At 27.4% G+C, this 20,985-nt stretch overlaps 6 protein-coding genes across 8 annotated transcripts; 5 read left to right on the top strand and 1 right to left on the bottom strand.

Moving 5' to 3' along the window:
• Window positions 1–145: 145 nt before the first annotated feature.
• Window positions 146–2,401, top strand: LOC118075141 (ankyrin-2-like). The gene is made up of 3 exons (XM_035096822.1): window positions 146–1,354; window positions 1,634–2,144; window positions 2,304–2,401. Exons 1-3 carry the CDS (start codon window positions 146–148, stop codon window positions 2,399–2,401), a joined length of 1,818 nt encoding a protein of 605 aa, XP_034952713.1.
• A 961-nt stretch (window positions 2,402–3,362) lies between these two features.
• On the top strand, window positions 3,363–6,098 carry LOC118063736 (uncharacterized). The gene is made up of 13 exons (XM_035077878.1): window positions 3,363–3,506; window positions 3,588–3,763; window positions 3,853–3,954; window positions 4,081–4,222; window positions 4,341–4,422; window positions 4,501–4,642; window positions 4,721–4,884; window positions 4,959–4,999; window positions 5,101–5,236; window positions 5,321–5,422; window positions 5,526–5,649; window positions 5,735–5,845; window positions 5,948–6,098. The coding sequence occupies exons 1-13, from the start codon at window positions 3,386–3,388 to the stop codon at window positions 5,981–5,983; spliced, it is 1,479 nt and encodes a 492-aa protein (XP_034933769.1). The 5' UTR covers window positions 3,363–3,385; the 3' UTR covers window positions 5,984–6,098.
• Window positions 6,099–6,220: 122 nt separating this feature from the next.
• On the top strand, window positions 6,221–9,412 carry LOC118063759 (vacuolar protein sorting-associated protein 37A-like). 2 transcript variants are annotated; one of them, XM_035077923.1, is made up of 6 exons: window positions 6,221–6,829; window positions 6,919–7,015; window positions 7,204–7,393; window positions 7,613–7,727; window positions 7,818–8,321; window positions 8,409–9,412. In XM_035077923.1, exons 2-6 carry the CDS (start codon window positions 6,927–6,929, stop codon window positions 8,753–8,755), a joined length of 1,245 nt encoding a protein of 414 aa, XP_034933814.1. In that variant the 5' UTR covers window positions 6,221–6,829; window positions 6,919–6,926; the 3' UTR covers window positions 8,756–9,412. The 2 variants fall into 2 exon arrangements, with proteins under 2 accessions (XP_034933814.1, XP_034933807.1); XM_035077916.1 differs by having other exon boundaries at window positions 6,221–7,015.
• Window positions 9,244–20,961, bottom strand: Plod (procollagen lysyl hydroxylase). 2 transcript variants are annotated; one of them, XM_035077865.1, is made up of 9 exons: window positions 20,608–20,961; window positions 18,091–18,319; window positions 17,633–17,973; window positions 17,023–17,476; window positions 16,375–16,602; window positions 11,506–11,827; window positions 11,327–11,431; window positions 10,509–10,655; window positions 9,244–10,025 (listed from the first exon to the last, which is right to left on the bottom strand). In XM_035077865.1, the coding sequence occupies exons 1-9, from the start codon at window positions 20,687–20,689 to the stop codon at window positions 9,741–9,743; spliced, it is 2,193 nt and encodes a 730-aa protein (XP_034933756.1). In that variant the 5' UTR covers window positions 20,690–20,961; the 3' UTR covers window positions 9,244–9,740. The 2 variants fall into 2 exon arrangements, with proteins under 2 accessions (XP_034933756.1, XP_034933747.1); XM_035077856.1 differs by lacking the exon at window positions 10,509–10,655 and adding an exon at window positions 10,703–10,849 and having other exon boundaries at window positions 20,608–20,955.
• Window positions 12,487–14,692, top strand: LOC118063785 (immunoglobulin domain-containing protein oig-4-like). Its single transcript, XM_035077940.1, has 4 exons — window positions 12,487–12,621; window positions 12,725–12,912; window positions 13,173–13,322; window positions 14,113–14,692. Exons 2-4 carry the CDS (start codon window positions 12,730–12,732, stop codon window positions 14,269–14,271), a joined length of 492 nt encoding a protein of 163 aa, XP_034933831.1. The 5' UTR covers window positions 12,487–12,621; window positions 12,725–12,729; the 3' UTR covers window positions 14,272–14,692.
• nkt (noktochor) lies at window positions 15,286–16,266 on the top strand. Its single transcript, XM_035077946.1, has 3 exons — window positions 15,286–15,634; window positions 15,718–15,867; window positions 16,002–16,266. Exons 1-3 carry the CDS (start codon window positions 15,461–15,463, stop codon window positions 16,158–16,160), a joined length of 483 nt encoding a protein of 160 aa, XP_034933837.1. The 5' UTR covers window positions 15,286–15,460; the 3' UTR covers window positions 16,161–16,266.
• Window positions 20,962–20,985: the final 24 nt, after the last annotated feature.

Raw genomic sequence — 20,985 nt, forward strand, 5'->3', positions numbered from 1 at the left:
CAATTGCTATTAATCGAAAAAAACTTGATCGATTTTTCGATATTCGATTATCAACAAATCAAATTTCTAAGAACCCTGATATAACCTAATTAAAAAAAAAAAGTCAAGGACATCACATTTCCAAGTTGAAAAAAATACATTAATAATGTCAAATATAAAAAAATCAGAACAATTCTATAAGCTTTGTGAAGCAATTCAACACAAGGATAAAGAAGCTATCAAGCAAATTTTATCACAAGATATTAATGTTAATCTTAAATTCAAATCATTGCAAAGCCCACTTCATTTAGCTATTATTCATTTTGATGATACAGAAGTAATTAAAATGCTGCTAGAAAAAAAAGCTGATGTTTATGCTAAGAATTATCAACAAAAAACTCCTCTTCAACTTGCTGTCCAGTTGAATAAAATAAATGCCTTTGAGTTATTTATGAATCTTGGAGTTGATCCTGGGACTCAGAATTTAAATGTACTGTTAAATATTGCTACAAGACAAGGTAATCTAACAATGGTGAAATATCTTGTTGATTGGGCTCGAAAAAAGCATTTATTAATCGATCGTAAAAAATCATTTGATGTAGCGGTTAAACGAGGATTTTTAGACATAGTTAAATATTTTTTACCTTTGATTAAATTCGAAAAAATCAGTGACAGATTTATTTTGCAAGATGTTGTTATAAAAAATAGTATCCTATCGAAAGCCTGTATCGATTTATTATTACAGCATGGTTTCATTGTCAATCCTGATTGGATGAATGATAAAAAATTCGTCTATTTAACTGTTTTATATGGACATACAAAGATAATTGAAGGGCTTTTAAATCTTGGATTGGATGTTAATATGAAACATGAATCAGTGGGATGTACTCTGCTACATGTTGCTTGTTTGCATGGATATTTTGAAATGGTGAAATTATTTATACAACATAAAGTAGATGTCAATTCAAGAGTCATCAATGGAATATCCTCTTCGAAAATATCTCAGATAATTCCAACAACAGACACATTAATTGGGAAAACAGCTTTGTATATTACCGTGAAATGTGTGAACATAGAACTCGTACAACTCCTTCTAAATAACGGAGCAACTGTAAATAATGATTCAGATTTTTTTTCTATGGCCAGTATTGCAATTAAAAAAAATCAAAAGGCAATTTTGCAGTTACTTTTAGACCACGGAGGTAATGTCAACGCTATTAATGATGAGAAAGAAACTCTTCTGCATGTTTGCGCTAAAATGAAAGAATCTCATAATCAGAAAAGTTTAAGACATGAAATATGCGAGTTGCTTTTAGCAAAAGGAGCCAAAGTTGATGCTCAATGTTCAAAAGGAAGAACACCACTTATTGAAGCTGTTCATTATCATTTTCATAAAATCACTCGAGTTCTTTTAAAATATAATGCTAATGTTAACATCCCTGACCAAGACGGTACGACTGTTCTTCATATTGCATGTGAACGGGGTCGTAAATTTATAATTCAATATTCTCTAGTGCACGATGCAAATCCTAACTCTCAAAATAAAGATGGTCAAACTCCACTCCATATAGCGACAAATAATTTTGACGTCCAAGTAATCAGAATTCTTTTAGAGAATGATGCTGACTCAAATATCAGAGACAAAAATGGACAGACGCCTCTTCATATTGTGTGCCAAGATCATCCGTCAACTGTGTTGGATATTATAAAACTTTTACTACAACATAATGCAGAGATTGATGCTATAGACGTAAAAGGAAAGACACCATTGTTCTATGCCTGTATGCAAGACAAAAATTCTTCGACTGTATCTTTTAAAGGTGTGGACTTTGATTCTATCGTTAAGTATGTTACAAGATGTCAAATTCCTGCTAATGATTTTAACTTTATAAACTGTTGGAAAAACTTTGATAGCGCAAAACTACTTTTAGCTAATAATGCAAACATTGATATAACTTATGACGAAGGAATAACGTTACTTCATCTCGTTATTGAACATGGAAAATTAGATTTAGTTGAAATTTTAATCAATATTGGCATAGATGTTAATAGCAAAGATGCATGTGGAAGAACAGCTCTTCATTTTGCAGCAAAAAAAGGAAATGTACAAACAGTTGAAAGTCTCTTGAAATGTGGAGCTGATATTAATATTTCTGACTGTAACAGTAGAACTGTTTTTCATTATGTTTTAAATGGAATTAATCAAATTCAAAATAATTACGAAGAAAATTTTAATTATTCTAATAAGGACAATATGAATGGAAGTACAAATAATTATCAAGATAAGATTGATTCTTATATAAAAATTTTTGAAATATTCAAAGGATATGTTCTTGAATTAATTACATATGGACTAAGTATAAATGAGCAGAATGCTGATTTTCTGAATTATGAAATTTTAGTAAGTGATAATAATGAATAAGGCATAAATAATGAACGGATTTTTTTTATAATAATTACTATGATAATTAGAAAAGCTGAGGTGATAAAGAAAAAAAATAGAAATTAAAAAGAGCTCTTGTAAAGAGTAAAAATAGTCATTAGATTTTTTTTATGATTATTATTGATTTAAAAAGTTTTATTTTATATCATAAATAATAATTAATGTTTATATTACCGATTATCACAAAAAGATATTTTAAATATGTTATAAAGATAAAAAGTAATAGTTTTTATTATTTATTCATAATATTGTTCGTCTTTTAAAACCACAGTCACTTTGTTTTTTGTGTGTTTGTAAGTGATGTAAGTGAGATTATTAATTGTAATTGAAAAAAAGGATTAACATAATCATAAGTCCTTCTCTGGTATGAATCATCGTCGTTACTATTTAAAGAAAGCAAAACTTTATATTAAAAAATTAACATTATAAATTGTAGAATGTTAATATTAAATAAATAAATATTTTTTTGTAAGACTGTGGATTTATTTAATGATGTTCGTCAATGATCATAAAAAAATTTCAATATTTTTATTGATTAATCATGTTTTATGCTTTAAAAAAATAACATTTGATTTTGAGCAAAGTTTCCATCGTACAGGAATACTAAACAAAGAATTTTACCTGCATGATAATTTGTATTACAATCAAACAAGTTTTTGAATAATTGAAAAAAATAAAATAATGTTTCAATTCTGCAAAAAAATGGAAAAATCAAAAGACAATATGCATTGTGATAAGATAAAAGCATCTATTATTAAATAGAGATGTATAGAAAGAACTTGTCTATGTTCGAAGAATTCATCTATTATTTTCTTCAGAGATAATTTGATACGATTCAATATTTTTCTGCAAATATTTTTTCAAAGTTAACATAAATAGAATTATCATCTACAAAGGATATATAAATAATGTAATTTCAGAATGCAAAAAGTATTTGATGGTTAAAAAACATTGCTCCACATAATGGCCCAATTTTTAAGAGTTTATATAAATAGTTTTATTTTTTTATTTACTATATTATTTTCAATAAGAGCCATCAATAGCCATGATGATCATTATCATAACAATAAAAATGGAATTTTAGGTAAATAATATTGTTTAAATAAAGAATAGTAACTTTATCAGTACATAAAAAATTGTCTTAATACATATTTTATATTAAAAGATCGTAATAAGCGAGACGTTTTTCCACCAAACATCTTAAGAATTCAGATAATTCATGGTAATCATACAGAAACGTTTGAGCTTTCAAAGATGGAACCTGATTATCTGGTTAATTGGAATGCATTTGTATATGCGTATAATAAAAATGCTGCCAATAATTTCAGCAATCTTGGTCAGGTAACATATAAATATCTTATTAATTAAATTAATAGATATGAAAATTGAACTGATGTATCGATAATAATTTATAATAATGCACATTTCAGATATCTTCTTTTAAAAATCTAACAACATTTTATTATGATAAACCTACTCATTCTGCAGTTGTATTCTATAATCAGTCAATTTTTGGTGGTAATTGCTTGGTAGTAAGTAAATTATTTACAATTATTGATATTGAACATTTTATAAAAATAGTGATTTTCCCTAGACCTTTTAATAAGCAGTATTGTTAAATAAAAAGCGAAAATAATAATTGATCTTTATTATTTTAGAATGGAATAATTGGCGAAAAGTACGTTCTTAAATATAAACCATACGCTGAATATAAAGGAGTTGCTAATATTAGCGTAGATTCTACAGATGTTATTCCTAAAAAAATTAAGAGAAGAACTAGGAGTATATCAGAAGCATTGAGTAATCAATTTTTAAAATTTATTTCTTCAGCTCACGATTAAAATAAAAATTTATCTATCAATCTCTTTTGATATATTATTTGTTAATCTAATGTATTTTTTAAAAATTCAATGCATAGAAACAAACATAGGAAACTCGTATGAAAATCCAGAATTTTACTTGGAAACGCTGGTTTTTATTGATGGAATATTGGTCAATGAGTATCTACCATACATTTATAAACATTTATTGATTACGTATTATGATAACACATAATTAAAATTAATATAATTTTCCAGACAATTTCCTGGTGAAATGAAAAGAGAAAGTAATCGACAAAAGCTTTATGTTATGCAAGTTTTATCTTTCCTCAATGTGATCAATATGTTATTCTCAGAAACTAATTTTAGGATAAATATTGCCGGAATAATATTCAACCAAGTAATCTTTTTCGTATTGTCATATTACTAAAAAATATCATATTCTATATTTATTGCAATATGCAATTATTACTTACAGAGGTACGAAGATGGAAGATTTTTTTTCTTGAACAGTGCTCTCAGTGATGATATCCATCAATACAAAATTCCTCAAGTAGTTGATGCTTTTTATGAGGCCTTACCAAATCTACCTCGTGATTTATCCAATCGAGATTTATTTGATTATATTCTCCATTTAACTGAGTTAGTATTATTTTGTATTTTAATAATAAGATGAAACTAATCAAACTTTATACATCAAACTGATTATGTTACAGTTTTTCTTTATATGACACTGAAACCAATAAAGTAACAGAAGGTAAATAAAGTTTTCTTTAAGATTGATTGGAATGTACTAGGAAAATAGAATTACCAATTGTTTCGTTGTGTGTTTTATATAATACCTTCCAATTACTTTAGGATTGTTGAGCTATCCAACATTTGGAATCTATCAAACCAGAAAATCAGAATCTTTTCGATCTTATCCATTGATTATATCTAACAGTTCCTTGAACTATCCATCAGTGGCAAATGTTGCACACCATCTCTTCCACTTGTAAGAATTGCTGTAAAATACACATTTCACGATTATTACATCAATAATAATTTCAGAAATTATAAAACCATTTTGTTGTTTCAGGATTGGGAGTGCCAATTACATTAAAAAATACAACAGCACTAAAAGTAGTCAATCAACTATTATCAGAGACTTTGATTCAAAATGTGCTGATTATTACGACTGGTACATTTTTCTTTTGTACATGTTTAATAATTTTATCGGTTATGAAAATAATATTAGTAATATTAGCATAGAAGTTACATTTGAAAACATTTCTTACCTATAGGACAGAAGACTATTGTGTGTTTATAAACAAACCACGAGTAAGCAGCTCTAGTCCATCTATTCTAGTCAGCAAAAATGATCAATGTTGGTGTTATGATTATTCTTATAAATATCATAATGATATGGTAATTATTGATTTTTGATCACCCACGAACCGAGTTTAATTTTTGTTCTTTTGACTCCTCAATTAAATCATGTGCTTTTTTATAGAAAATAACTGGCAGTGATATTTGTGCAAAAGGATTTCAATGTGAACTTGGTAAAAGAGTTATATTGAATGTAACGTTGGTTTTGGATGGAACACCCTGTGACATTAATAAAGTATTAATAATTTTTAACAAAATAATTTATGCTTCAAGTATAAATACAAAAAAACTCTAATTATTAAATTGAGTTCAATCTAATCTATATGTATATTTGCAGGTTTGTTGGAATAAAGCATGCACTCAAATCGGTTAAAGTCCAGAATATAACTTTAAAAAAGATGTGTATAATGAAATGTTAAAAAATTAATGTTTATTTTTGTGTATTTATCCAAAACGTGTGATTTAAATATATATCATTTTGAAAAAAATCTTCAGATGGCGTAAAAAGTATTTTTCAGTTTCACTCTTAGCGGAGAAATTATGAAGCATAATATTTGGCTTTTCAAGGAGTTTTCTATCTATGTAGTTTTTACTTTAGTATTAGCTATGGTTACAAGATGGCCATAGTGTTTTTCAGAAAAAATAAACTATTGTGGTCAGAAGATTTTAGTTAACATTAATATTATACAATAAAAAATCAATTAAAATTCTTTTTTATTTATTCAAAAATTTTATATCATCGAATAATAATTAAAATATTTATTATTACGTAAGTGAAGAAAAAATCTAAGAAATAGTGAAATCATTGGTGTAAACTTTCTATCCAGCGTGAAACAAATCTATTGCAAATGAAACTGTCAAACTTATTAAGATAAAATTTACTCATATAATAAAATCATCATTAAGTTTGTTGTTGTATGATTAAATTCAGTCTACAAAATTTAAAAAACACATTAGGTTTTTCATGATACCAGTAAAATAACATTAATATTTATAGTCGACTGACTAGTTATTCAATAATACAATACTCAAAAAACATTCAATCATTTCACTAAACAATTATAATCAGAGGAAAGAATCCAAGCTCTTCAGGGTTATTATACTTAATTGGCTGGAGGATAAATGATCTAACTCTTCTACGTTGTTTAAGATAAGACTTATAATCAGATTATTTCAATCTGAATTATTTATGCATTTGGATTTCAGTTTAAATATATTTGTATGTACAAGTCACGTTTTCATTTAAATCTTTTGTACACAATTGAAAGAACTATTAATAAATCAACGGATGTATTATTTGAAATCAAGGCATTTAAATGATATCGCGAATATTCCGTGGAGAACATGAGAATACTGCTGTTAAAAGAAAACGTCAAATTGATACACTTAAAATTTTTAACGACAAGTAAGTTATATTAACCTTTAATTAACCTCATAAATCATTCAATTTTAACTAAGTATTCCAAAGATCTTTTAAGATTTTTTTGCCAACAACTTGAAAAATCAGTTAACGTCTTTTTAAATGATATTTCTACATAATCATGTTGCAATGTCAATTCATATTGTTGTAATTAATAATTTTGTAAATTTTAGTGTAGTGGAGTTGAGAGAAGATGCTGAATATCAAGTACAATTTGATGCTGGCGATAAAAGGATGGCTATTATGGTGTCACTAACTCCTGATTTTCCTTTGGAAAAACCTATCCTGAGGGTATCTCCCCCTGTGTCACACTCATGGTGTAATGAACATAGTGAAATTACTCGTGCCCCAGGATTACTTAACGTAAACACATCTCATGATTAATTTCTCTTTGGTCAAAAAGTCAATCGATACTTTTTAAATTAATAATTTCCTTATTTCAATCTTGTTGGAGTACTTTATTTATTAATTACAAACAACTTTACAGTTTCATTCTTAAACTAAATATAATTTTAAAATATTCAACAACCTAGTTCAATATTATTTTCATTGATTTAATTCTTTAAATTATTTATTTTACAGTTCACAATGCATAGCGATCTCGGACGTGTGGTACAAGCGATAATTCGGGAATTTAGTAAAAACCCACCTCAAGTGATTGATGAAATTTCATTAGCTTCAAATTTAAAATCTCTAGGTATTGTAACTTAGAGTCATGTATGAATATAATTTTTTAGATGAAAAATTCAAATAAAAATTTTTCTAAAACAATTTGTTAATTTTCCAGAATTGCAAGATAATGCGTCAACCTATGGATTACAACAATTGCCTGAATTACAATCAATGTTATATAACTCTTATTATAATTCTCAATATCCAACGTTTCCACCTAGTTCGAATATTTATAAATATAATTATGTGAACTCAAGTGCATCAAATGAAGAAACAACGTCATTTGCATCAACTTCACACCGTCCAACATATAGTAATAGTCCTGGTCAATCAACTGGAAGTGTGAGTCCCGTTCAATACTCTAGTGATCGTCCAACGCCCGCTTACATTAATTCGCATTATGGAAATTCAAACTATGGTCCATCTGCATCTAACTCGTCAATGCATCCTGTGAATAGTTTTGAATTTCCGGAATTGAATAATTTAAGTAATGAGGAACTTATTGAACTTAGAAATGACCAAGAAAGTCTTGATGATTTTCTTTATGAACATTCCGAAAAAATAAAAAACATTAACTCGTTGATCGATGAAACGATAGATGATGTTGAAAAATTAGCATGTAAGTATTTTTTTAAACTACCAAACCTAATTTAAAAATAATTTATTGAATTTTATAGTATCTAAAATAATTTATTATTATTTGTAGCTGATAATTTATCCAAAGAGACTGAATTAAAAGCACTCCGAGATGAAGTGGCATCGAAAATTAATACTGTATCGGAGTTGAAAGCACGTTACGATAATTTAATTCAGCAATACAATAAATTGTCACAAGTTTTCACTCCTGATCATATAAAGGAATGTCTCAAGCGAGCAGCTGATGAAAGCCATGAACAAAGTGAGAAAATAGCGGAAAGTTTTTTAGAACAAAAAATTGATGTTGAACGTTTTTTAAGTACCTATATTGAGTGTCGAAAACTAGGCCAAGCGAGACGGACAAAAGAAGAAAAACTAGCTCATCAATTGAATGAATTGAAGCGAGCTGGTTATTAAATATATCTTATTTTTTAATTACAATAACGAAAATGTAAACAAAATGTAAATAATGAATTAATAATTCGTGATAATATAAATACAATTTAAAATTTTCCGCTAACCAATTTGACATCAATTTAAGCAAGGTTTAATAAATTACTTTGCTGCTTTTCAGTGCTTGTTTGTCGATCAAACATATGTTGTATACATATGTTAACTAATTTATTTATTGCATGAATTTAAATATAAATATGATAATGAATTTAAAATTATTTATTTGCAAAGAAAGATAATTCAGCGATATAAATTTTTACCATGTAAATAATAGCAGATGATATATATAAAAATATATCTAGAGATATAAGAAGATATTTAATTGAATGTGTTATAATAAATTTGAGGCTTGATAAAGCATGAAATTCAATCATGAATGTTCCTATGATGTTGGAGAATAATAAATGTTTTAAAGTTATTATCTACAGGATTATAAATTCGAAATTAAAATATTTTATTTTATATATTTTATTCGGGGGAATATCTAGAAACTACACATCTTCGATATTTTCATATGTCAACTGCCACATTTGTTTTGTCTGTTTGAAGAAAAATTATATTAATACATAGTTGTATAATACTAGATTTATGAAAATATAAAAAAGTATTTATACTAAAAAATGTTAAAATTTTATCCAACCTTTACATCTATTATTTTTATTATTATTTTTTTTTATCTTATTTACATATAATATTTGTCAAAATTTATACATAAACATTCAAACTGCGTTATTAACTTGTATTCATTTCATTACATATCATATATACTTTAGTAAAAAAATATCACTTTCATAATCGTGGACAAAAATAACGGATTAATTAAACTAATGAAAAATGAGTTATTTTAAATTGATGCTTGGACGTCATAGATTTAAAAAAAACATGAATAACATAATGTAAGTGAATTTATAAATGTATATAAATTATCATCACTTTGGTAGTTAAGTTATTATGGATCCACAAATGAAATCATGATGTATCTCGTTCCTTTAGTTACTAATAACCCTTCATGATAATGCGTTAGTCTACCCGGATGCATTAACATCCAGCCTCGTTTTGTGTCGGTGACTGAGCAATTGTATCGAAGAAAACGACATCCGCCTCCTTCATAATCGACACCAACTTGATTTAATGCTATGTTTATTGTGTAAGTTGAACTGTCATGGTGAGGGCGAAGAGACGGTTGTTCATCTGGCCTGTATCTCACTACGAAATTCATCAAAGATCTTGGAGGCTGTGAAAAATTTTCTTTTTTTAATTATGGTTCTATTATGATAGTTTTAAAATCAATCATTTAAATATTCTTATAATCTTTTATGTACAAACTAAGATAAAATGACTTTTAGAAATTTCCAATGGCTTTGGATCCATACTATAAGTAGTCCTTTTGTCATTATTCTATCATGATCATTTATCAATCAAAGTTCTGTCATTATAAAACTCAATACTAAACCACAGAAAGCCATTTTATCTTATTGAAATATCCAAAAAGTTTCCGTCTCCAAGGATTTATAAATTTTCATCTTCCCCGGTTAGTTTTATTGATAATTTTATTAATTATGAGCATAAATTTATCAATAAATGTGCTCAATTTCTGACGAATAATTTGTAAAAGTCGAAATAAATAAGCTAAAAGAAATTTTGCGTGATAAGATATGTCCAACACCCATGTGCAACCAATTGTGTTGGTGGTGAATTGAAAAATTTCAAGTCTTACGTAGTCTTCATATCCAAGATAGACAAGTTGTTGCAATGGGCTTACATATATCCGCAAAAACTCTAACCATGCTTCATGCAGATCAACTTGGGTCATATGAATATCCCGAGTCGGAACTGCTTCGTACCCGCCTTCAATCCTTGGATCCTAGAAATATTATGCAGAATAATACATTTTTATTCATAAAATCTTACATCGTGATAGTAGCCAATGAACACGAGCTCTTGTAATGGCCTGACATACTCCTTTAAGAAATACAGCCAGTGAGGCTCATAGTCAACTTGATTCATATGAATATCACGTGTTGGTACATTCTCATAACCACCTTGTAATCTAGGATCCTGTGAAATTCATTTAACAATTTTCATAATATAATTAAAAATTTATGATGTTGTTTATAAATTTTATCTAGGAATTAGCAATAGTTTTGATATAAAATTTTGAATAAATTTAAACGGAATATCAGATTATTCTACTAAACTAGACTGATGATTTGATTTGATCTGATAAATAATAAAATTACTTCTTTGTTAATTAAGATTAATTCGTTCGTTGGTATTCTGATACTCATTTAGCAGCTTTCATAATCGAGATAAAAACATTCAAAAATTAAATTAATTTATTTCAATTGAATCTGAACAATGAGTCATTTTTTAGGAAATTAATCTCAAGAGAATTTAATAGCCATTTTTACTCATGGTTCTTTAGAATTATCAATTGATTGTTGCATTACAACAATTGTCAATGACTGATTTTGTTGATGGTACCAACGAACAAGTTGAAATATTATTAATAATAAATAATTTATTAATTTTTACTTTATTTGATCCATCTGACCATTGTCCGTATGCTTCCATAATTTCAACGAATTCTTTCGTGAACCTGTCAGTGACAATTGGAAACCAATAAACATCTGGACAGGGCTGAAAACATAATCAGCAATAATTTTATATTCAATCATTTATTACATTGCTTATTAATCATGCTGAAAATTTACCTGATGTGGTGGAGCTTCCAGGTCAAAATTACTTGAATAATTTTCATGAATGTAACGTTTTTCCCAATCATATTTATTATTGAAGATTTCATAAACATCAGGATTTGTATATTGAGTATTGAAGTATTCAGGATTCACCAAGTGTCCGAATTCTAATCGATTACTAACGTACATGAAAATTTGTCGATATCGATTGGTCACAGCAAATGCCATATCTGGATCCAAGTCCTCATAGTTATAAAGTGGTCGAGTTGCTGGGTTGTCGATGATGGTTACATTGATCAGGTAACAATTATTGATGTATGGAACATTCCATAGTCCTCTAAAACAAAAAAAGGAAATCTTTTATGAAATTTATTTACATAATAAACGAAATAATATTGGTTTTTATAATTAAATCAAACTTTGCTATGAAAAATAAAATTCCATTAGTAGTATTAAAATGTAAAAATGAATTCTATCTTGAATAATAATTTTACCAGAATATTCAATAGCATTCATTGCTCTTCAAAACAATAAATTCAGAAATTCTCTAGAAAATTCTACTCTCCAACCTTTTCCACATAATCTCTACCAAATAGTCAGAATTAAAACAATCCTGAAGCTCATCAAAGAGTTTGAATTGTTGAAAAAAAAACTATCAGCAGCTTTCTATAATTGTTTGTAAATGTTTAGAAATTTCTACCATGAACTATGAAGAAGATAAAAAAAAGGTCGAAATGATAATAATGATTGAATTTAATAATAGCTGCAACGTTAGTGCAGGTCGCAAGTGCATTTATGATATCATTTGTAGCATGAACAAGTTGATTATGAAGCTGTGAAGATTAATAATTTCGAAGGTTAATAAGCCTAAGTTAGAAGAATGTTTAGGTAGAAAAATACTGTGGTGTCGTGATTGGTCGGACCCAACTAGCAATTGGTTACGCATAATTATCCAATTGAGATTCATAACTCTGACACTGCAGCCGGCGTTTCTATCGTGTATGGGTCCATTCATGTTTTGGGCTTGAAGACAATAGCCGTGAATCAGTTTCATATCATTTTATTCATACAAAAGCAACTCTATTATTATTAGTCAAGTGATTTGATCAATTCGCGCTATTTCTTGACCGAGTAAGTGAGCATCTAATTGTTCACAATCGTATTTCCTTTGCTAATTATTTTATCTGGTATCTCTTGGTCACTTGGTACACCTTTTGTTTTATCACATCAACAGGTCCAATGAAGTACTGGCAGCTTGGGGCAATCTTTCTATTGCTGATGCTTCATACCACGGTGGAAGGTGCGAAAGCTGGAAGTAGAGGTGCTCGAGGTAGAGGAAGGGGTCGTCTTTATGGTTCAAGAATGCCTATTCTTATTCCAAATCGAAATCCTACTAGTGCAGGATACTACGAGAATAAGGATGTAAGTTTCTGAGATAATTCAAGATTTATCTAATCAGAGCTTTTCTAATTAATTTGGTGATTAATTGAAGTAAATTAAGCAAATTAAAATAATGAAATAAAATTAACAATGATTTTTATCTATTTTATTAATTTAAATTATTTTTACTTGGGTAGTTCGAATAGCATGTTGATAGATATGATGTGTTGATGTTAATTATTCCAAAGATTGATTTATTTTACTGCGGATGATAGAATATAATCATTATGAATTTTTTTTAGGGAGCAAAAATAGTGAAAGCATCTCATTTTGAATTGGACTACATGTTGGGAAGGAAAATAACATTTTTTTGTATGGCACGTGGATACCCTAGACCAGAAATAACTTGGTTTAAAGACGAAATTGAATTGTATGATCACCGATTTTTTCAAGTAAGTTAGCTAAGGTGCATCATTGATAAACATTTAGTGCTATTTTATTTTTTAATTTATTTAATTTAACTCTAAAAAATGTCTTAATCTCATAAATATTCTATCGATCATTAATAGCCAATGTTGCTATCAATTCCAGCATTATTACAAATCAATAGACTGCTCTTACTTTATTGATAACTTTTTTTTTAAAATAAATTCTTCAATTATTTTTAAATCAAATCCTTTCCACAAAAAAGATTGAAAAAAATAATAATAAAAAATAGAATTATTCTTGGAGGTATCTCATTACTTTTTTATCTCAAGATAATTAAGTTCCAGTCTTATTGAAAACTTTATGATATTCCTATTTGATACAAACTTATATTTAGTAGATTAGACTCTAATTATTACAAAATACCTGAAGATTTAATTTCATTTTCTTAATCCTCAATATCAGAGCATGTTTAAGTCTTTGATGAATTAATCTTAGAGATTGAATTCTTTTTTCAATCATTAAAAAACTTTAATGATTACTTTATACCTGCCATTACTTACTGTTTAGCTAGGCTTGCACACATCTTGGTGTTTAATGTATTTTGATGAAAGTGGGGTAGCACTGGAAGCTTTTTGTATTCAATAAACTGATAAAGCTTTATCGAATTGAATAAAATTAAGCATTAATTAATTGTATGGAGTTTTCATTGCATTGCAATAATTAATAATAAATCTTAATAATTGTCATCAATAAATAATTAGAAAGATCATGTATCCATCACTAATTATTGTGCTAATCTTTAAACATTTCCAGGTGCATGAATGGCCAGTTGGAAATGACACAATAAAATCAAAAATGGAGATAGATCCTGCAACGCAAAAAGATGCAGGTTTTTATGAATGTCAAGCTGACAATCAATATGCTGTAGATCGTCGAGGCTTCAGGACAGACTATGTTATGATCTCATATTGACATGATATATTAATAATTAAGTTCCAACTGTTAATACACTCATATGTACCTATGTTGATTAATGTAATTTTTTAAAAATGCTTTTTCGATGTTGGCATCTTAGTAATATTATATTTTATACAGTTAACAATAATTCAATTGATTGTGACCCTCGCTCTATTTATTACAATGATTTACGGTAATTTAACAATAAGCCTCGGACTCATTGTCGTTTTATGAATATTTAAAAATCTGCAATTTTGCACTTGAGCATCTTTAGATCCCCCTCTTGGATCATTGGATAGCTCAATAATTATGACAACCCATCCTAATGTGTATTATATCTCCATGTAATGTAAATCATAATCTTATAAATCATTTTTTAACAAACATCCCAATTCTTTTTTTGCTAGTTTTTATTCTTAAATTTTGTTTGATATCATTGGAGTCCATTTTGCACTTTCTATTCATCGAATCATATCATCTCTGATAATAGAATAATTATTTAAAACAATATCTTTGGAATAATAAACAATAAATGAATATTCCATACATGATCCTGATTTCAACAGTTTATAATTGTTAATATTATTCTTGATGATTTGGTTTGATTTTCTTGATGTAAATCTTCAGAAGCTATTTATACTTCATATGTAGATAGAATTTGACATGTTTTAATTAATGTAACCCTTTTCAATTTATAATTTTATAAAAAAAAAAAACATAAATAATTTAAATAAAATTTAAATGACATAATTAAGATAGAATAAAAAATATTCCATGATAATTTTATATTAGAGTTTTATATGAAAAATAAATATTTAAAGTGATTGTTAATAAATGTGGTATTAATGTGACAGAATGAGGGAGGTAGAAGCAGCAAAGAGACGCGGAAGATTACTAAAATGACTTTAGCCACACAAATGTATCTCACTCTATGTAGGTAGATTACTATTGTTATGAGCTATAAGTCTGTAATAGATAGGAGTGGACAACTAGGGGAGTAATGAACAATCACTGTCAGTTACATCGACATTCTGTATCATCTTCATCCACAATATTGCCGGTTACGAGTGCACATTGCGCTTCTCACTATACTGGTCAAAACTGCGGATCACTATTTAGTTATTCTATTGGTTTTATTTTGCTTTCTTTCATCAATATTTTTTTTGTCAATATTTAATATCAACTATTGATTAATATTGCAACGATGCAACGTCATATTGGAATCATAGTCTTAGTGGTGATATTGATAATGTGTCCAGAAATTTATGGACGAAGAGGAAAAACACGAGTCAAAAGTAAATCTCGCGTTCAAATTGGTTTACCTATTACTGGAAAATACCGTGATCCAGAGAGTGATCAATATTATAACAATAATAATGTGAAGTATTTTATTTTTAAAGATGTTGAAAAACTAATACGAATTATTAATTAAAAGAAGATTATTTACTATCTGTGATTTAGGGTGCTAAAATTTTATTGGCTTCTCATTTCGATTTGGAGTATGTACTAGGACATAAAATTGCATTTCTTTGCGTTGCTAGGGGCTCACCACGTCCACACATAACGTGGTTTAAGGATGGTGCTGAAATCTATACACATCTGTATCTTCATGTAAGTGTATGAAATTTTTTAATTAAATAATTTATATGAAATCTAAGCCTTCAAGATAAATTATTATTTGAATAAATAATTTTTAACTGAAGGAATAAAAATATCAATTTTGAAATTATCTAATTTCCCAACAGGTCCATGAATGGCAAGTAAGAAATGATACCGTAAAATCTAAATTAGAAATTGACCCAGCCACTCAAATGGATGCTGGAGTATATGAGTGTACTGCAGACAATATGTATGCTATTGATCGAAGATCCTTTAAAACTGATTTTTCTATTGCATTCGATTAATATTTTTCAAATGATCTAAATACCTTTTTCAATTATTTTTTGAGGAATATTTCTTTAATATTTATCTATTGAAAATAAATTAATTATTTAAATGATATTATGTCAATTTGGTAGCTGATTCAGAAAAAAATATTAACTAAATTTATAAAACTTTGAAATTATACAAAATAAAAATTTTAAATATTGTAAATGATAATTTATTTGATTTACTTACCGGCGTTTGTTTTCAATAATTTCCATGTAATCAGAACTACGAGCATAGTAACCATTATCAGCAACCGCACCCCAGAAGTTACTCCAAGTTTTACCAGGTCTAACCAATAATGGTGCTACGATTCCTCTTTGTTGTTCAACTAAGAGTTTTAGAGTATATTCGTTGTCCAAATGAGCCACTGAATCAATGGAAAAGTACCCAGAACATTCTTTTAGTAGACAGTAGTTTCTAAAATAAAATACAAAATTCATTCAGTTAGTTTAGTTTACATAATAATAAAAAAAAATCTAATTATAAATATTAAAAATTTATTTGCATGAACTTGGAATTTTTTACGGATATTATATCTGTAATTAAATAAAATATAAATATTGTTTATTAAATGATAGACAAAAATAATCTTTATGATGTTAAATCAAGAAACTATTTAAATAATCATCAAATTTACTAGACTAGACGATAAATAATGTTCATAATCATTTATCCAATGATAAAGTTACTGCACAAAGCAGTCTGTAACTCAGTTGATAGAATGCATTAGTCGGTGAAACACAAATTAATAAAAATTTTTGTTAAACTATTTTATTTTAAAATAATTAGGAAACTTATTTTAAATAATTATTAAATATAATAAAAAAAAATACATACAGAGCTAAATTTCTTGCTGTCGATACATCAATTTGATCATCTGGATGAATGACTTTCAAGCTTTTGTATTTATCACCGTACTTATCAATCCAACTCCTTACGAGACCATCATGATAGACTTCATTATTATAAACGAATAGAAATAATTTGGACTTTGGATACGTTTGTTTCTGAACTTTGTCAAGAAATTCTTCCAAGAATGGCGTAGGACGATCAATGAATACAGCAATAACAATGGGTGGGTATGTTTCAACTTCTTCATCTAGAAGCTCGATTGTTTTATCCCAACAATTCATACATCCTTCTTCTGGACTCCATGCTTTGGCCAGGTAATTTCCCAAAGAATTGAAAATAGTTTTACTCAGACCATTTCCATGGATTATAGAAGGTACAGTATTGTGTGCTATGTTCTGAATGTAAGCTTCATTCTCTTTGAATCTTAATTCAATATCTCCTGCAATGAAAATACATTTTATTAGATATTAGCTTTGAAGAAGAAGAATAATTTATTGAAATTGATTAAAAAGCCAGGAAAAATTCTCGATCGATTAGCAATCGCAATGAAATTTTTTTAAATAATAACAAAATGTCAAATAACAATACTACTTGCCCGTAGATTCATGTAGATTTTGAAATATTTCCGATTTATGATCTAATTTGATTTTGTGTTTATTTCTCAATTCAAGATTCAAATAAATATGAGTATAAAAAAGTTGATCATCATCAGTATTTCCAATTTCTTGAGTATTTAGAATTTCATATAAATCCGAAGCATATCCAATAAAACCACCGGAATTAAGATAAGGATCTCCATTGTAAACACTTGGATATTTGGATTTGAGTTCCTTGTCTGGCCAGCAGCTCTTTTCTGCTGCAAATAATATTCGAGCGTCGAAGATTTTAAACTTTTTGATGATGGTGTCCAGGTCCGATGAAAAAATTACGTCATAACTGTAATAAAAATATATAACAGTGATTTAATACTTATTTAATAACATGTTTAATATTCTAATGCAATGATGAGTGATCAAACAATCATCACTATGAATGATCTAGACCATGACTTACCTGTCAGTGAATATAATAAGCTTTTCTTGATCATTCTTGTACTTCTTTAATTCTTTTTTCAGGAGATTAATTTTATATCCCCCACCAACACTGTTCATATTTCCTCCTTTCCATGGTTTATCTAGACCTAGGGTTATCACTTTGTCCTCAAAGCCATATACTCTAGTGGATCGCAAATACCTTTCGTATCCATCGGTTCTATTTGAAGCTACATTTATTACAATCACATCTGAAACAAACAAAAAAATTAATTGATTTATAAATAAAAATACTTGGAAGCAATTGATGATGATAAAAAAACATTCATGACATTTAGAAATGAAATAATTTCAGTATGAGGAAAGTATTAATATTCTAATCTAATAATTAATTATTCAAAATAATCATTATATGTTAATTAATACATATAATTGTAATTTCATGCACTAATTTATTTATTACAGTTCAGTAATTGTATTCAGGAAAAGATTTTTCTGAGGTAGAATAATTTAATTTATAACAGGTAATAAATCACTCTTTAATTGAATCAATTAAATCATTTTCTGATAATTATTGAATATATTTTTTTAATTTCAATTGATTTTTTAAAAGACTTCTGATTAAAATCAATGTTTTTTTTCAACATAGTTGCGCTTTTTTTTTTTTTTTTTAAATTGTATAGAGAAAAACAGTTCTTACTTAGTGAGTTTGTTAATTGTTAGTTTGTATTATGAAAAGTAGTACGAGTTTTCACGAATTATGATTTTTACGGAAACTAATTAAATTGTATTACAGTTAGGTTTGTGACTGATGAGTAACTTTGAGCAATTATTTATCTAAAAAGTTATAATTCTTACAAGCGTTTATTTATTTGTATTATTTTTTCTTCATATATTTCCATTAATCCTAAGCTTCTAAATAATAAAAAGTTAAATAATTTATTATCAATTCACTCTTTGTTATATTTAGTTTCCATTTCAAGTGTGGCATTGTTACTTGAACATCCTCAGTTCCATATGCACTTACATTATAATAAAATCAGTTCATTTCGAACTATCATTACATTGTCATGAACAAATTGTCGTGGTTTATTGTGGGTATCAATAGATTAATATGATACATTTCATTGATAATATCGCACCTATTCATGATTATTTTAATACACATCAGGAGTATTTGAAGTTCAAACTTTGAATTTTATTAATTCAAAATTTGATAAGTATTTATTTTTATTCTAATAATATGACGATTAATTTAATGATCTTTAATATCGTGTATCCTGGCTGTAATCAAAACTACTAAAAATACTCGTGGGTTTTCATCGTTGATTCCCACTCAAAAATCTATTTCCTTCAATAGTTACAAAGTATTTCATCGTTTTTAAGAAACTCAATCGGCTTTAAAATTATTGACCAACATTTTTCATTATATTTTTAAATGTTTTACTGTATAAACAATTTTAATTGTGTTATATATAATTATTAGTTGTTGTTGTTGTTATTATTAATTAAAATAAGTCAGTAATAATTGTCATACTTTTGGAGTATTTTATGTAACTTGAATTAATACTTCTCCAAAATTAATTTTTTCAAGCATATTTGGTCATTTTAAGTTATTTTAAAAATATCCATAATAAAATTGTCATAAATATGCTGATATGAGGAGGTTTGTAGCGGTGAGAATGACGCTTACAACCGTAGGACGTTCAGCGAGTGTTCATTTCCCTCTTTCAATATGATATTTCAGTATTCTTTAGCGCGCTTTAACACCACTCTGTCACGTATATACCAGAACTCATTCAGACCTACGTAAAGAGAAATAAGATATAACATTTTGTTTATGATAAAAATTATTACATTTCACCCTAAATGATTAAATAAAACAATCTTTAGTTGTTGTTCTATCAATGATTGAAAAGCTATGACTGATTACTTAGCTCCAATATTCTGCAAACCAGATTAAATTTTTCTTTGATCATTTTTTATTGTCACTTAACTAATCCGCATTGCTAACACATATAGCTGATGATCTAATCACTTTTTAGTCCAGTAAAATGTCAATGAATGATGAAAAAAAATTGTGGAAATTTTACAATTGAATGAATAATTTCTAATTTATGGTTCATTGGATGCCAAACGAAAACAAAAAATATTCTAGATCATTTATTTTACAGAAACTAAGTATTTTAAACGATTTCTCTTGTTTCTTTTTTTTTAAAAATAAAATTACTATTATATTAAATGAATAAAGCTAATGAAAATGTATCTATTCATCCTATTAAAATTGATCAAAACATATCATGCTGATATACAACACTCATAAATATATTAAACACCCTCATTATTAATTTAAAAGTCTTCTAATTAGGAAATGATAATTTATCAAAGGTGATTGTAATTACTTTTAGGTAATAAACAATTTTATATCAGAAAATAAAGAGTGAAGAATAAGTGAAATGCTCTGAAAAAAACAATTGCCAATAATTTAAATAACAATTAAAAATTTGAAAAAAGGAATAAATAAGAAAAATTAACTTACCATTATCACTGTCAGAAGTAGCAATTTGTGTGATAATGCAGGAAATAATAAAAATATGAAAAATCCATTGATCACTGAACATGTTACTTGAAAAAGACCGGAAAGATTCTGTATGATCAGTGATAAAGCTCCAACAAAACTGAGAGTAAATCACGTAGGCACATTCACCGACTTTACTGGACACTGGAGATCAATCTTTATAACAGCAATCTCTCCCACTTAGAATTAAAACTGTTCCAAAAGGAAGGGAAACTGACACACACCATAGCTTTTATAAACATCCTGAAAACTAGAAAACCCTCTTTTTACTAGGCTATCTTTAATTTTAGTTACTGTCTCAATGAAAAACATTTGATTATTTATGTAGGGGGTGGATGA

This window comes from Chelonus insularis, unplaced genomic scaffold (genome assembly GCF_013357705.1).
Source record: "Chelonus insularis isolate UGA/USDA-ARS -01 unplaced genomic scaffold, ASM1335770v1 contig_116_pilon, whole genome shotgun sequence".
Lineage (NCBI taxonomy): Eukaryota > Metazoa > Arthropoda > Insecta > Hymenoptera > Braconidae > Chelonus > Chelonus insularis.